We start from the raw sequence: 14,739 nt of genomic DNA on the forward strand, positions 1-14,739 counted from the left end.
GGCCTGGCAGGGACCTGAGGGCCCATAACACCCTGCTTGGCTGGGGCAGGGGGCGGCTGTGGCTGCCACTACCTGGACCGGGGCTATGGAGCAGCCGCTGACACCCTGGCTCCTCGCTAGTGAGCCCAGAGGTGGGGAGCAGGCACAGGTGAGGCCCCTCCAGGCCCCAGGTGTGGCCTGAGGGAAGAACCAGGGAGGATGCCAAGTTCCACAGAAGCCTTTATCCTCCACACCTACTGGGTGTGGCCGGGGGGTGACCCAGGGCCTCCCACTGCCTGGGGCCTGGCTGGGGACACCTTCACTCTGTCCCCACGGCTCCACCTGCACCGAGACACGGGCTTCTGAGAGGAATGTGTCTGCCCTGGACCAGACGTCTAGGGTACTCAGCCATGCCCCAGGCCTTCAGCTTGGTCCCATCCTGGCTCCCAGGGCCACCAGGCAGGACTAGTGCTGCTCAGGGGTGTGGCCGGCGCAGCAGGAGTCGGAGGGCAGCAGCAGAGGCCGTTGGTCCTGGCGGGGGCAGCCCCGCAGGAGTGGGGAGCGGTGCAGGCGGTCGGCGTCCTGCAGTGACTGGGGCAGCCCCCGGCTTCGGCTCTCAGGCAGCAGCAGGACGCACAGCAGGGTGAGGACAGCAAGGGAGGCGAAGACGACTTGTTGCAGGAAGAAGCCCCGCCGGCCATGCAGGGTGTCTAGGGGGCTGGCTGCCTGGCCCAGGAACCCAGCCCCCAGCACCAGGCCCAGCCCGGCCCCCCTGTGGGAGAGAGTGCGTTGGGGGCAGCCGGCCTCCTGGCCCAGGAACCCAGCCCTGCTGTGGGAGAGAGTGCGTTGGGGGCAGCTGGTGGGGCAACAGACTGGGGGACACACATGTGACTCCAGAGTGAGCGGGGGGAAGGCCCGGCCTCCACACAGCCTAAGGTTTGCTGGCTGAAGATAATTTGAAAAATTGTTTTGGAAAAACCTCCCTGTGCTGCAGCTCTTTTCGCTCTGTTCATTTCAAGACTGGAAAGTGGCCCGGCGCGGTGGCTCACGCCTGTGATCCCAGCACTTTGGGAGGCCAAGGCGAGCAGATCATGAAGTCAGGAGATCGAGACCATCCTGGCTATCATGGTGAAACCCTGTCTTTACTAAAAATACAAAAATTAGCTGTGCGTGGTGGTGCGTGCCTGTAATCCCAGCTACTCAGGACGCTGAGGCAGGAGAATCACTTGAACCAGAGAGTTGGAGGCTGCAGTGAGCTGAGATCGTACCACTGCACTCCAGCCTGGTGACAGAGCGAGACTCCATCTCAAAAAAAAAAAAAAAAAAAAAAAAAAGAAGATTGGAAAGTGATGGTTTCCCCTGGAATTCTGCCATTCCTGGAGGCTTCCTCATCTCTGCCCCCACCCCACACCCCTGGCTTCAGGCTTGCATGGCCTTCCCTCCCCTTCCCAGTTCCTGAGCCGTCTACCCAGAGCCTTCTTTGAGCAGCGGCCCCCACCATCGAGGAGCAGGGCAGTCCTTACTGGATGGAGGAATCACAGGCGGAACCTGGGTGGGGTATGGGGACAGGGCCTCCCGTCCACCTGGCCCCTCCTCCCCATGAGAGGCCCTGGACCCTGCTGTGTGGCCGGGCAACCCTGAAGCTCACCTGATCACCGTGGGGAAGACCTCGGCCGCAAAGAGGCTGCTGAGTGCAGACACAGCCTGGGAGGCCAGGAGCCCCAGGACAGAGAGGGACAGCACAGTCCAGCCTGGCAGATCTGGGGACAAAGAACAGGGGTTCCCAGGCTCTCCCCCCAGGCCTTCTACCCTGGCCACTCAGGGCTCTTCCCCAGAGAACCACACCGCTGTCTGGGGACCCGCTTCCCAAGCCTCCTTCTCCAGCCCCCCTGAGACATCTGGTGGGGGAACCTGTCCTCTGCAGCCTGATTCCAGCCTGGCTTGGATTCTAAGGACATTAGAATCCTGACCCCAACGCAGCCACACCAACCACCTGCACTCGGGCCCACGCTCAGCTACTGCTCTGCTGTCCACTGTCTTTGCAATTTTGAGAACCGTCCTAAAATCTCGAACACTTTGGAAGCAAGGCCTGCATTTCATTTTGCACCCAGCTCCACACACCAAGTGGCCGGCCCTGAGTATATGGGCCCTCCCACACCAGCCCATGGCCGGCCTCGGCCACCTGGAACTCTGGGCAGAGCTTTTACCCAGCCTGGCCTCTCGACCTCTCATGCCTGTGCTGCACTCTGTGGCTGGGGCAGGTGTTTTAGGCTCAGACAGGTTCCTTACTTTAGGCCAGTCACAAAACATCCTTTTGGGCCTTCCACAAGGATCAGAGGAAAACAAACAGCAGCTGGCCTTGGGCTGCCACCCTCGGCTGCTCCCCTGTCGGCGCTATGGCCCCCTGGTGGGGCAGACCCTCAGCCCAAACACAATGGCTCCCATATGGCCTGCAGGGCCCCAAACTCACACTGGGCCCCAGCGAGGAGCAGCAGAGATGCCAGGGCTGTGGCCATGGTGCCCAGCAGCAGGACGGGGCGGCGTCCACAGCGATCTGCCGTCAGGAGCAGGAAGACCAAGGCTGCCGCCTCCAGGCCGGCCTCCAGGAAGTAGAGCAGGTAGAAGGTCGGCACCTGAGGTGCCAGGCTGCGGCGGAAGCTAGCTCTGATGCCTCCACCAACCAGCCTGGGAGAGAGGGCAAATCTATGGGCCCAGCCAGAGCCGGGGACTCTGGGGACCATACGCCCACCGCTGGGGGATGCTGCAGGACCCCGACCCTTCCTCGACTCACGAGCTGAAGCCCAAGATAAGCCCATTTCTCCAGGTGACTCGGGTGCGCAGGAGCCCCAGAGGGGAGTGGTACCGGGGCTGGGGGCTCCCTGCAGACAGCACGGCCAGCTCTGTAGCCGCAGAGACGTGAGGGGAGGGGAGTGAGGAGCTGTGCCTCTCCGAAGCCCTCCTCCAGTACCTGAATCCCCCTCCTCCCTGGCAGGCACCTGACCTGTAGCCAGGGAGTTCTCCTCCAAGGAACTGTCCTCCGGGTCCACGCCGCTGGCTTCTGCAAAGCGCCACAGGATCTTCCTGGCTCGAGCTACCTGACCTGTGGCCAGCAGCCAGCAGGGAGACTCGGGGAACAGGGCCGGGAACCTGCAGGGTTGGTGCGGATGCCCACGGCTCCCTCCACCTCCTCCTGGAAGGAGAGGCAAAGGCCAGGGCCCCCACCCCACGCCCAGGCTCAGGAGCAGGACATCACTGTGGTTCTCTGTGACCCTGTAACCCAGCCGTTTACCTGGCATGGGATACGTCGGTGCAGAGGGAAACTACATAGCCCCCACGAGGGCTGCTGGCCCAGCTCCCACCACACTTACCCCCAAAAGAGCAGCAAGAGTCCACTCATCAGGGCGCCCAGCCCCTGCAGAAGACGCCAGTCCTGCACAAGCGCAGCCAGGCCGGGCAGCAGCAGGGTGCCCACCACCGAGAAAAGGCCAGCCCCCACGGAGAAGGCCAGGCGGTGCGGAGGGTCACACAACTCCAGGCCTGGGCAGACACAGACAAGCTGAAGTGGAGGCCTCGGGGAGGACTGGAACAGTTCCACTGGGAACTGCGGGGACCTACTGGTGACCTGCCCAGGAGCAGGATGCCCAAGGGACTCACTGCTCACTGTCCCTGCAGCTCGGGGCCCTCGGCGAGGCAGTCTCAGAGGCCTGCCAGCCACCCACTGCCCCTCCCCCAGTGACAGCAGCCCCCGTGGTACTCACGAGCCAGGTACAGGGCGAGGAGGGCCCCCGTCAATGTCCCCCCGTGGAGTAGGCGCAGGACCAGCAGGGTAGGGAAGCTGGCAGCCAGGGCCTCACTGGCCCCCAGGCCTGTGGTCAGCACCAGGGAGGCCACAAAAACTGCCCGGCGTCCAAACCTGGTGGGCAGCGGGGGACATGCTTGGACGGGGTCAGGATAACCCAGGGTCCAACCTTCATCCTGGCAGCACCAGGTCTAGCTGAACCCTGAGAGCGGGCGGAGGAGAGGGCTGCTGGGCAGCAGGAAAAGGGAAGGGGCCTCACCGGTCACAGCCTGCTCCCAGGACGACACAGCCCAGCCGCCAGCCCAGGAGGTGGCTCACCTGCTCCAGCCAGACCTTCCAGCCGTCTCCACACACAAGGTTCCACTATGGGGAACAGCAGCCACGTGGAGGCCAGCTCAGGACCCTCCCCTGGGGACAGGTGCAAGGAGTCCCAGAATGGCTACTGGAAGGGGCCCTCCATGTCCTGCTCAATCCCTCCGTGGAGAGAAGGGGAAACTGAGGCATGAGAGGGCAAGGGGCTTGGTCCAGGTCACACAGCAGCCTCTCTGGTCTCTGGCAGCCCCTGCACAGGGGTCGGGGGGGATCTGCCTACCCTAAGTTTCCTACTTGTCCCTAGATAGGGCCTCCCCCACCTCCGCACACCACTGCTCTTCCCCCATGGCCAGCTCTTGTCCGACCTGTTTCCACCTCCTATTCCGAGGGACCCCAGGGACACCCACGGCCTTGGTGGCGTCACAGACACAGCCCCCCACCCCAGCCGGCCAAGGGTCATAGCCATGACACAGGCCTAAGAAATGAGCCCCAGCACCTGCGCTGGTACCCACGCTCTCCCTGCCCTGCCCATTTCAAGAGGGACTCGGGCAGCGGCTGGAGAGCTGTTCTCAGCGGCATTTCCCGGTGAGGCCCTTGACCCTTGACCTCAGCTCTGCGCCTCCCCCCACCCCTTCCAGTTCCTGGGTCTTCTTGCCAAGCTTAATCCACTGCTAGGGGGCCATGCTATGCCCGAGATTTTACTTTCAAACCTGATGTTTTGTGAAAGCTGATGGGGCATTCCTGGATCCAGGCACCAAACAGGAGGGCAGGTGGGAGGTGGGAGGGAGCAGGGTGGAGAGAGAAGCCCGGCGGGTTCCAGGGCCCCAGGCAGCCCTTGCGAAGATGTGGCAACCCCGTCCCAGTTTCCACACTGGGGCCAATCCTCCCAGGGTGGGGGGCGGGGGCCGCGGGGTAAAGGCTGCCTCAGGGGTGGGCAGGTCTCAGCCCCAGCGTGGAAAAGGATGAAAAAGGCCTGGGGGTACCTGCCGCCCGCCTCCCCATCTCTTCTCACGCAGACCGTCAAGGTTTCCCTTCAGGCAATGTGGTCTCTAGCCCAGCCTCTGCGCGCCTCACGGATGGGAAGCCCACCTTCCCCAATCTGTGCTGACCACGTCAGTCCCTCCAGCCCAAAGCCACCGTCTGCTCAAGACGCTGGTGGTCACGAAGCAAATTCCAGGCCCTGCTCCCCCACCGGCGCGGGCCGCCCTCGCCTTCAGCTCCAATCTTCCTGCGCCCCAGGCCGCCCCGCGCCTGGCAGCCCCCAGGCCCAGATTTAGCCCCCGCCCGGCCCCTGGGAGCAGCCTCTCCGCGGGCCTGGCCGGTTCGCGCCCGTCTGCGGCACCGTCGGGCCGGCAGCCGCCCCGGAGCAGGAAGCCCAGGAGGACGGCCGGGGGGCCCGGGTCAGAGGCGCAAGGTAGGATGGAGAAAGGACACCCAGGGCCTCGGCGGGCTGGGGGCGGGGAGGGCTGCGGGGCAGCAGGGACGGGGGCGCACCTGGCTGACCGGTCTTTGCAGGAGGCCGGCGCTGGGCAGCGCGTAGAGCCAGCCGCGTGTGCAGGGCCGGGTGCCGTTGGGCGCGGGCGCGGGCGCGGGGCGCGGGCCGAGGCGGGTGTGGGGCGAGGGATCAGGGTAGCGCAGGAGCAGGCAGGGGCTCGGGGCACGCGTGGGCCCCAGGCGCGGGATGGCTGCGTCCAGCAGCGCGGATCCGCGCAGGGCGCGCAGCGCTGGGGGCAACAGCGTGGGGTCCGGTCCGCAGTGGTGAGCGGGCTGCGCGGTGAGCAGCGCCTCGGAGCTCAGCGCCAGCCCCAGCACTATGCAGGGTACCCACGAGGCGGCGGCCAGCAGGCGCCGGGCCCGGCCGAAGCCGCCCGCAGCTCTCAGCACCCGCGCCTCCTGCTCCATCCGCCGCCGGCTGCGCTCGGGGCGGGGCGGGGCCTGGACCAGGACGGGCTCTTGGGGCGGGGCTTTCGGGCGAAGCTTTAAGGGGCGGGGCCTGAGTTCTGTGGAGGCGGGGTGTGAGCGGGGGTGTGTGAGGGCGGGACCTAAGGCGTGAAGGGGCGGGGCCTGACTGGGGCGGGGCCCGATCTGGGGCATAGGGCGGGGAGGTTGAGGGGCGGGGCGGTTCAGAGGCGGGGCTTGCGGCCGAACCGCGAGGGGGCGGGGCCCAGTGAGGGCGGCACATGGGGGCCAGGGGCGTGGCAGGGGCGTGGCCGGGAGCGCTCAGGTGCGAGCGGGGCGCAGGTGCGCACAGGTACACGCAGGTTGCTCGGGGGCGCGCGGGGTCCGGCGGGCGTCCCGGGGGTGGTCCCCGCGTGGGGCCGGGGGCGTCTGCGCGGGCGGGGCGAAGTCGGGGAGGGCAGCCGCCTGCCCTCCGCGCTGGGAGCTTTCGGCTGGTTCTGCGGGAGGAGCTCCCAGGTGACCCGCGGGTTCTGAAACCGCCGCTCGGAAGCTCCGGGCCTGCGCGCCGTCTAAGGGGCGAGCGAGGGAGAACTGACGCTTTTCGCCCGGATCCTTCTCCCCTTCTGAGAACCAGGTAGGTCGCGTTTATTTTCAAGTCCGATTGTTTTCGCGGTGACGTTTGTGAGAAACATCACGGTGGATCCTGTGGGTCGCTGAGTTTTCTGACTCCCGGTTTGTCTTACTTTGCTTTGTCAATGGGCTCTGCGCTCGCGTTAACAATTCGAATTGGCACGTTTCTGCGTTTAAGAACGCTGTTCGCTTCCTCACACTTTGACTGAGGTGGAACTCACGTCACATAAACCGGGTCGCGGGGCTCAGCTCAGTGGGGCCCCCTACAGTGTTGCGGGACCAGCACCTTCCCGGGCTCCGGAACAGCTTCTACCCGAGCAGAGCGCGGCCCGTCGGCAGCCGCTCTCCGCGCCCCTCCCGGGCCCTGCAGCCCCCGGCCTGCTCCGCGGACCTGCCTGTTGTGACCTCCGTTCAATGCAGCCCTACGTGCTGTGGCTTTTGTGTTCCGGCGTCTTTCGCTAAGAATCGCGTCTTCAAGGTTTGTCCCCTGTGGAGCGGGGATCAGGCCCAGGTTCCTTTTCAGGAGTGAATGATATTCCGTGGATGGAGCCCACACGTTTCTCCCTTCCTCTGTTGATGGACAGTGGGTTATTTCCACTTTTTGCCTTTTGTGTCCAGTGACACGATGAACATTTTCGTGCAGGTATTTGGGTGCCTGTTTCCATTTATCTTTGGTGTATACCTAGGCGTGAGTAGCTGGGCCATAGGGTGTGAACTGTTTGTGAAACCGCAGAACGGTTTTCCGCAGCGGCGGCTGGATTTCATCACCAGCAATACAGGAGGGTGCCCATTCCCCCGACATCCTTGCCAACACCCACGTTCCCTTTTGTTTCAGTTATGTTATTGTGGTAAAACACAACAAAATGTATCATCTTAACCATTTTAAGTGCAGTTCAGTGGTATCAAATACATTCACAGTATGGTGCAGCCGTCACCCCCATCCAGCTCCTTAACTCTGTTCACCTTGTGAAACAGAAACTCGATGCCCGTTAAATAACCCCACATATCCCCTCCCCCTCGCCCCAGGGAACCAGCATTCTATGTTCTGTCTGTGATTTTGACTACGCTAAGTATCTCTTAGAAGTGGAATCATACGGTATTTTTCTTTTTGTGAACGGTTTATTTCACTTGGTATAATGTCCTAAAGATTCATTTGTATCCTTCCATATGTCAGAGTTTCCTTCCTTTTAAAAGCAGAATAATACTCCATTGTATGGATATGTTTGGTTTACCCATTCATCTGTTTCTGTAAACTAGGTTGCTTCCGCCTTTTGGCAATTGTGAATACTGCTGTTATGAACATGAAATATAAATATCTCCTTGACACCCTGCTTTGAATTATTTTCAGTGTATATACCTAGAAATGGAATTGCTGAATCAGAGGGTAGTTCTATTTTTAACTTTTTCAGGAATCACCATACTGTTTCTACAGTGGCTGCACCGTTGTACATTTCCAGCAGCAAGGTACCAATTTCTCCCATCCTCACCTACGTTGTTATTTTCTGTTTTTTTGATAGTACTCATCCTAATAATAGGTATGGGATGGTTTTCATTGTAGTTTTCCTTTGCTTTTTCCTAATGATTAGTGATATTGAACATCTTTTCATGTTCTTATTGGTCATTTGTATATCTTCTTTGGAGAAATATGTGTCCAAGTCCTTTGCCATTTTTGAATTGAGCTGTTCCTTTTTGTTGTTGTTGTTATTGAGCATTAGCAGTTCTCTCTTTGTTCTAGACATTAATCCATTTTCATATATATGATTTCCAAATATTTTCTCCCATTCTGTGAGTAGCCCTTTTACTGTGTTGATATTGTATTTTGATGCACAAAATTTTTTCACTTTCATGAAGGTCAATCTGTTGTTTCCTTTTCTGGCATGTGCCTTGGGTGTCATACCCAGGAAATCATTGCCAGGTCTGCTGTCATGAAGCTTTTGCCCTATGTTTGCTTCTAAGAGTGTTATAAGTTAAGGTCTTACATTAAGGTTTTTGATCCGTTTTTAGGTAATTTTTGTATCTGGTGTTAGGTAAGGGTACAGCTGCATTCTTTTGTATGAAGATATTTTGTTTCCCCAGCACCATTTGTTGAAAAACCACTGTCCTTTCTTCATCGACTGGTCTCGGCAGCCTTGTCGAAAATCGTTTGACCATATTTAGGAGTGTTCATTTCTGGGCTCTTTATTCTATTCCACTGGTCTAGATGGCTGTCTTCATGCCAGTACTACACTGTTTTGATTACTGAAGATTTTTTTTTTTTTTTTGAGACGGAGTTTCAAAACGCTCTTGTTGCCCAGGCTGGAGTGCAATGGAGCGATCTCGGCTGACCGCAACCTCTGCCTCCCAGGTTCAAGCAATTCTCCTGCCTCAACCTCCCAAGTAGCTGGGATTACAGGCGTGCGCCATCACGCCCGGCTAAATTTTGTGTTTTTAATAGAGACCAGGTTTCTCCATATTGGCCAGGGTGATCTCAAACTCCCAACCTCAGGTGATCCACCCGCCTCGGCCTCCCAAAGTGCTGGGATTACAGGTGTGAGCCACCGCACCCAACCCAATTACTGAAGATTTTAAGTGACTTTTTTCTTTTCTTCTTTTTTTTTTCTCTTGGAGACAGATTCTCGCTCTGTCACCCAGGTTGGAGTAGAGCAGCATGATTCTGGCTCACTGCGACCTCTGCCTCCCGGGTTCAAGCGATTCTCCTGCCTCAGCCTCTGGAGTATCTGGGACTACAGGCACGTGCCACCAAGCCCAGTTAATTTTTTGTATTTTGGTAGAGATGAGGTTTCACTGTGTTGCCCAAGCTGGTCTCAAACTCCTGAGCTCAGACAATCCGCCTGCCTCAGCCTCCCAAAGTGCTAGGATTACAGGCATGAACCACTGTGCCTGGCCTGAAGTAAGTTTTGAAATCAGGAACTGTGAGTCCTCCAGCTTTGTCCCAAGTAGCTGGGACTACAGGTGTCCACCACCACGCCCAGCTAATTTTTTTGTATTTTTAGTAGAGACGGGGTTTCACCATGTTAGGCAGGATGGTCTCAATCTCCTCACCTTGTGATCCACCCACCTTGGCCTCCCAAAGTGCTGGGATTACAGGAGTGAGCCACCGCGCCCGGCCCAGCTTTATTCTTTTTAAAAATTATTTTGACTATTTGGGGTTCCACAAGGTTCCATATGAATTTTTTGTTTCTTTTTTGAGACGGAGTCTCGCTCTGTCACCCACGCTGGAGTGCAGTGGTGCGATCTCGGCTCACTGCAAGCTCTGCCTCCCAGGTTCACTCCATTCTCCTGCCTCAGCCTCCCGAGTAGCTGGGACTACAGGAGCCCGCCACCATGCCCAGCTAATTTTCTTGTAGTTTTAATAGAGATGGGGTTTGACCATGTTAGCCAGGATGGTCTCGATGTCCTGACCTCGTGATCCGCCAGTTTTGGCCTCCCAAAGTGCTGGGATTACAGGTGTGAGCCACTGCCACTGGCCCATATGAATTTTTAAATGAATTTTTCTGTAAAAACAATGTCACTGGGACTTTGATACAAATTCCCTATCAAATGTTTTGATAGAAGAATTAATACTGTTTTGAATTAATCAAAATTGATTGCATTGAATTTGTAGATTTATATGGGCAGTGTTGACATTTTTAACAGTATTAATTCTTCTAATCCATGAACATGGGATGTGTTTTCATTTGTTTATGCTTTGTTTAATTTTTTGCAGATTTTTATTGCACAATTCTTTTACCTCCTTGGTTAAGTTAGTTATTAAGTATTCTTTTGTTTTTTTTTTTTTTTTGAGATGGAGTCTCACTCTGTCACCCAGGCTGGAGTGCAGTGGCCACCAACTCAGCTCACAGCAACCTCCGCCTTCCAGGTTCAAGCGATTCTCCTGCTTCAGTCTCCCGAGTAGCTGGGACTACAGGCACCCGGCACCACACCTGGCTAATTTTTTGTATTTTTAGTAGAGATGGAGTTTCCCTGTGTTAGCCAGGATGGTCTCTATCACCTGACCTCATGATCCATCCGCCTTGGCAGTATTTTATTCTTTTACTTTTATTTTTTGAGATGGAGTCTTGCTCTGTCACCCAGGCTGGAGTGCAGTGGCATGATCTTGGCTCACTGCAACCTCCACCTCCCGGGTTCAAGCACTTCTCCTGCCTCAGCCTCCCAGCTAGCTGAGATTACAGGTGGCCGCCAGCATAGCTGGCTAATTTTTCTGTATTCTTAGTAGAGATGGGGTTTCACCATGTTGGCCAGGCTGGTTTTGAACTCTTGACCTCAAGTGACCCGCCCACCTCAGCCTTCCAAAGTGCTGGGATTACAGGCGTGAGCCATCACATCTGGCCAAGATGCTATTGTAAATAGAATTATTTTCGTAAACGCTTTTTTAGATTGTTAATTGATAGTATATAGAAATGCACTGGTTTTGTATTTTGACATTGTATCCTGCTACTTTGCTGAATTCATTTATTAGTTCGAACACATTTTGTCTGTGTGTGTAATTTTCAAAGATTTCCTGTATATAAGATCATATCCTTTGCAAACAGATAATTTTACTTCTTGCTTTCCAATTTGGGTGGCTTTTATTTATTTTCTTCCTGAATTGCTCTGGCCAGAACTTCCAGTACTATGTTGAATCCAAGTGGTGAAAGCCAGCAACCTTGCCTCATTTCTCATCTTAAAGGAAAAGTTCATTCTTTCACCATTCTATAAGACAGTCGCTTTGGGTTTTTCATGTATAACTTTTTATTATTATTTATTTATTTATTTATTTTTGAAACGGAGTCTTGCTCTGTTGCCCAGGCTGGAATGCAGTGGTGCAATCCTGGCTCACTGCAATCTCAGTCTGCCAGGTTCAAACGATTCTTCTGCCTCAGCCACCCGAGTAGCTGGGACTACAAGCGCCCACCACCATGCCCAGCTAATCTTTTTTTTTTTTCTTTTTTTGAGATGGAGTCTCGCTCTTTCACTCAGGCTGGAGTGCAGTGGTGCAATCTCGGCTCACTGCAAGCTCCGCTTCCGGGGTTCACGCCATTCTCCTGCCTCAGCCTCCCAAGTAGCTGGGACTACAGGCGCCCGCCACCGCACCTGGCTAATTTTTTGTATTTTTAGTAGAGACGGGGTTTCACCGTGTTAGCCAGGATGGTCTCGATCTCCTGACCTTGTGATCTGTCCGCCTCGGCCTCCCAAAGTGCTGGGATTACAGGCGTGAGCCACCATGCCCAGCATGTTTTGTTGGTTTTTATGTTAATGTTCATGAGGGATATTAGTCTCTAGTTTTCTTATGATACCTCTGACAGGCTTTGGTGTCAGAGTAATGCAAGCTTCATAGAAAGAGTTAAGAAGTATTTCCTCCTCTTAAGTGTTTTGGAAATGTTTAAGAATTTTTAACATTAAATAATCTTTAAACGTGGTAGAATTCACTAGTGAAGGCATCAGATCTAGAGCTTTTCTTTTCTTTTCTTTTTTTTTTTTGAGATGCGGCCTCACTCTGTGGCCCAGGCTGGAGTGCAGTGGCGTGATCTCGGCTCACTGCAACCTCTGCCTCCCAGGTTCAAGCAGTTCTCCTGCCTCAGCTTCCCGAGTAGCTGGGACTATAGACGTGTGCCACCATGCCCAGCTAATTTTTTTGTATTTTTAGTAGAGACGCAGTTTCACCATGTTGGCCAGGCGGAGTTCGAACTCCTGACCTCAAGTGATCCGCCTGTCTCGGCCTCCCGCAGTGCTGGGATCACAGATGTGAGCACGGCGCCGGCCAGGGCTTTTCTTTATCAGAATTTTGAGTAGTGATTCTGTCTCCATACTACTTATAGGTCCACTCAGATTTCCAACTTCTTCCTGATTTAGTCTCGGTATGTTTAGTGTGTCTGGGAATGTGTTCATTTCATCTGGGTTATACAATTGGTGTACGTCTTTTTTCATAACGTTCTCTTACAATCTTTTTATTTCTGTAGAATCAGTGGTAATATCCCCACTTGGATTTCTGCTATTGGTAACTTGAGTGTTCTCTTTTTTGTTAGTCCATCTAGCAAAAAGTTTGCCAATTTTGTTGATCTTTTCAAAAAATCAACTTTGGTTTCATCCTGTATTTTTCATTTCTGTTATTTTTGTTCTAATCTTTATTATTTTCTTATTTGTACCAGCTTTGGGTTTAGGTTGTTCCTTTCTGGTTCTTTAAGTTGATTTATTTCTGTTTTTGTTCTTTTGTTTTGTCTTGAGATGGAGTCTCGCTCTGTCATCCAGGCTGGAGTGCGGTGGTGCGATCTCGGCTTACTGTAACCTCTGCCACCTGGGTTCAAGTGATTCTCCTGCCTCAGCTTTCCAAGTAGCTGGGATTACAGTTGCACTCCACCATGCCTAGCTAATTTTCATATTTTTAGTAGAGACAGGGTTTCACCATCTTGACCAGGCTGGTCTTGAAGTCCTGACCTCGTGATCTGCCCACCTCAGCCTCCTGAAGTGCTGAGATTACAGGTTTGAGCCACTGCACCCGGGCAGGCAAATCTCTTGAACCTGGGAGGCGGAGGCTGCAGTGAGCCAAGATCACACCAGTGCACTCCAGCCTGGGCAACAGTGCGAGACTTGGTCTCAAAAAATAAAAAAGAAATAACCTCTTTATTTTATTTTATTTATTTATTTTATTTTGAAACGGAGTCTCGCTCTGTTGCCAGGCTGGAGTGCAGTGGCGTGATCTTGGCTCACTGCAGCCTCCGCCTCCTGGATTCATACCATTCTCCTGCCTCAGCCTCCCGAGTAGCTAGGACTACAGGTGGCCGTCACCATGCCTGGCTAATTTTTTTGTATTTTGTAGTAGAGACGGGGTTTTACTGTGTTAGCCAGGATGGTCTTGATCTCCTGACCTCGTGATCCACCCTCCTTGGCCTCCCAAAGCGCTGGGATTACAAGGATGAGCCACCGCCCCTGGCCAATAACCTCTTTAATTTGTGTGTAATTAAACGTGGGTAAATACAGCTGCCAGCAGTCTCCACGCAGCTGCTTTGGGTGCTCTGCCTGTTGGTTGGACTTGCTTTGCAAGGAGCAGCCACTCTCTGTGCATGGCTGCTTAGTAAAGCTGCCTCTTCCACCGCTGGCTCCCCCTCGCATACTTTCCAGAGTGAAGTCAAGGACCCTCCTGGGCCAAGCTGCAATTTGGGGGCTCACCTGCCCTACATCACCTTGGCGGCCACAAAAGGGTGAAGAGAAGATGGTGAGAGGCAGAGAGGCAGTGATTGGCAGGGCAGCAAATGACGCAAGGTGGCAGGTCAGTGAGAGACAGTGACCAGCGCCATGGCCATCAAAGCTGCAAACATCGCGGCTGGGACAGTGGAACGCTGTGACACTGCAGACCTGTGACATGAGCTACAGGCTCTTTCAGGGGCCATCATCTTTCCTGACAGGTGGCAGAGCCGAGTGGACAGGCGAGTGGCCACAGCACCACCTCGTGTGAGACCCACTGCTCTGGTTGGCTGGTTGCAGAACCACACGCTGCTCCCCTCCTAATGGCTGAACCCCTCCAAACCAAGGAGACCTGGGGGAGACTGGGCAGTGCCATTTTGGCCTCCGTGGACATGTAAGTGTCCCTGCTGTGTGTTCTGCCAATACTGGGTGAGCCAGGATCGCCCCCGCCCTTCCTTATTTGCTGCTCTGAGATCCCCTTCCCTGCCTCGCCCTGTCTTCACACGCATTACAGCAAACAAAGTTTAGCCAGGTAGAGAGGTCCCAGTTTTGCAAATAACTTGGATCTAGCTGTCTTGCTTAGGTTGCTTTGCTTATGTGATGTGTGTTGTGTCTAGCATGCTATCAAATTGGCTGCTAAATAAAAGGGCACCCATAAACTAAACAAATGAACTAAAGAAATAAGACCACACACCCAAAGAAGATCAAGTACCATGGCCACATGCCACGGAAATGACCAAAAGTGACCTTACATGGTTCTGGAAACTCCAGAAACTCTAGAAAGTTCTAAAAAGGCCCTATATTTGCATATAATTAAAAGTGGGTATAAACACAGCTGCTGGCTGGGTGCAGTGGCTCACACCTGTAATCCTAGCAGTTTGGGAGGCTGAGGCGTGTGGGTCACTTGAGGTCAGGAGTTTGAGAGCAGCTCAAGCAACATGGCAAAACCCCATTTCTAC

General features: G+C 54.9%; 2 protein-coding genes across 2 annotated transcripts; both read right to left on the reverse strand.

The window, feature by feature from the left end:
* Window positions 1-206: 206 nt before the first annotated feature.
* On the reverse strand, window positions 207-4,437 carry SLC22A31 (solute carrier family 22 member 31). Its single transcript, XM_030822257.1, has 9 exons — window positions 4,411-4,437; window positions 4,038-4,141; window positions 3,738-3,892; window positions 3,348-3,516; window positions 2,981-3,126; window positions 2,771-2,879; window positions 2,450-2,664; window positions 1,628-1,739; window positions 207-751 (listed from the first exon to the last, which is right to left on the reverse strand). Exons 1-9 carry the CDS (start codon window positions 4,435-4,437, stop codon window positions 445-447), a joined length of 1,344 nt encoding a protein of 447 aa, XP_030678117.1. The 3' UTR covers window positions 207-444.
* On the reverse strand, window positions 4,140-6,102 carry LOC115836966 (putative solute carrier family 22 member 31). The gene has a single exon (XM_030820468.1). The coding sequence runs from the start codon at window positions 5,990-5,992 to the stop codon at window positions 5,492-5,494; it is 501 nt and encodes a 166-aa protein (XP_030676328.1). The 5' UTR covers window positions 5,993-6,102; the 3' UTR covers window positions 4,140-5,491.
* Between the last annotated feature and the right edge of the window lie 8,637 nt (window positions 6,103-14,739).

The sequence above is a fragment of the Nomascus leucogenys genome, chromosome 2 (genome assembly GCF_006542625.1).
Source record: "Nomascus leucogenys isolate Asia chromosome 2, Asia_NLE_v1, whole genome shotgun sequence".
In the NCBI taxonomy this organism is placed as follows: Eukaryota; Metazoa; Chordata; class Mammalia; order Primates; family Hylobatidae; genus Nomascus; species Nomascus leucogenys.

Excerpts from the sequence above, each read along its gene's own strand:
- SLC22A31 (XM_030822257.1), bottom strand. The coding sequence starts at position 4,437 with ATGGGGGAAGAGCAGTGGTGTGCGGAG. Across the intron at positions 2,665-2,770 it reads CTTATCTTGGGCTTCAGCTC|GCTGGTTGGTGGAGGCATCA; the intron begins GTGAGTCGAGGA and ends CCTCTCTCCCAG. Across the intron at positions 752-1,627 it reads GTCTTCCCCACGGTGATCAG|GGGGGCCGGGCTGGGCCTGG; the intron begins GTGAGCTTCAGG and ends TCTCTCCCACAG.
- LOC115836966 (XM_030820468.1), bottom strand. The coding sequence starts at position 5,992 with ATGGAGCAGGAGGCGCGGGTGCTGAGAGCTGCGGGCGGCTTCGGCCGG.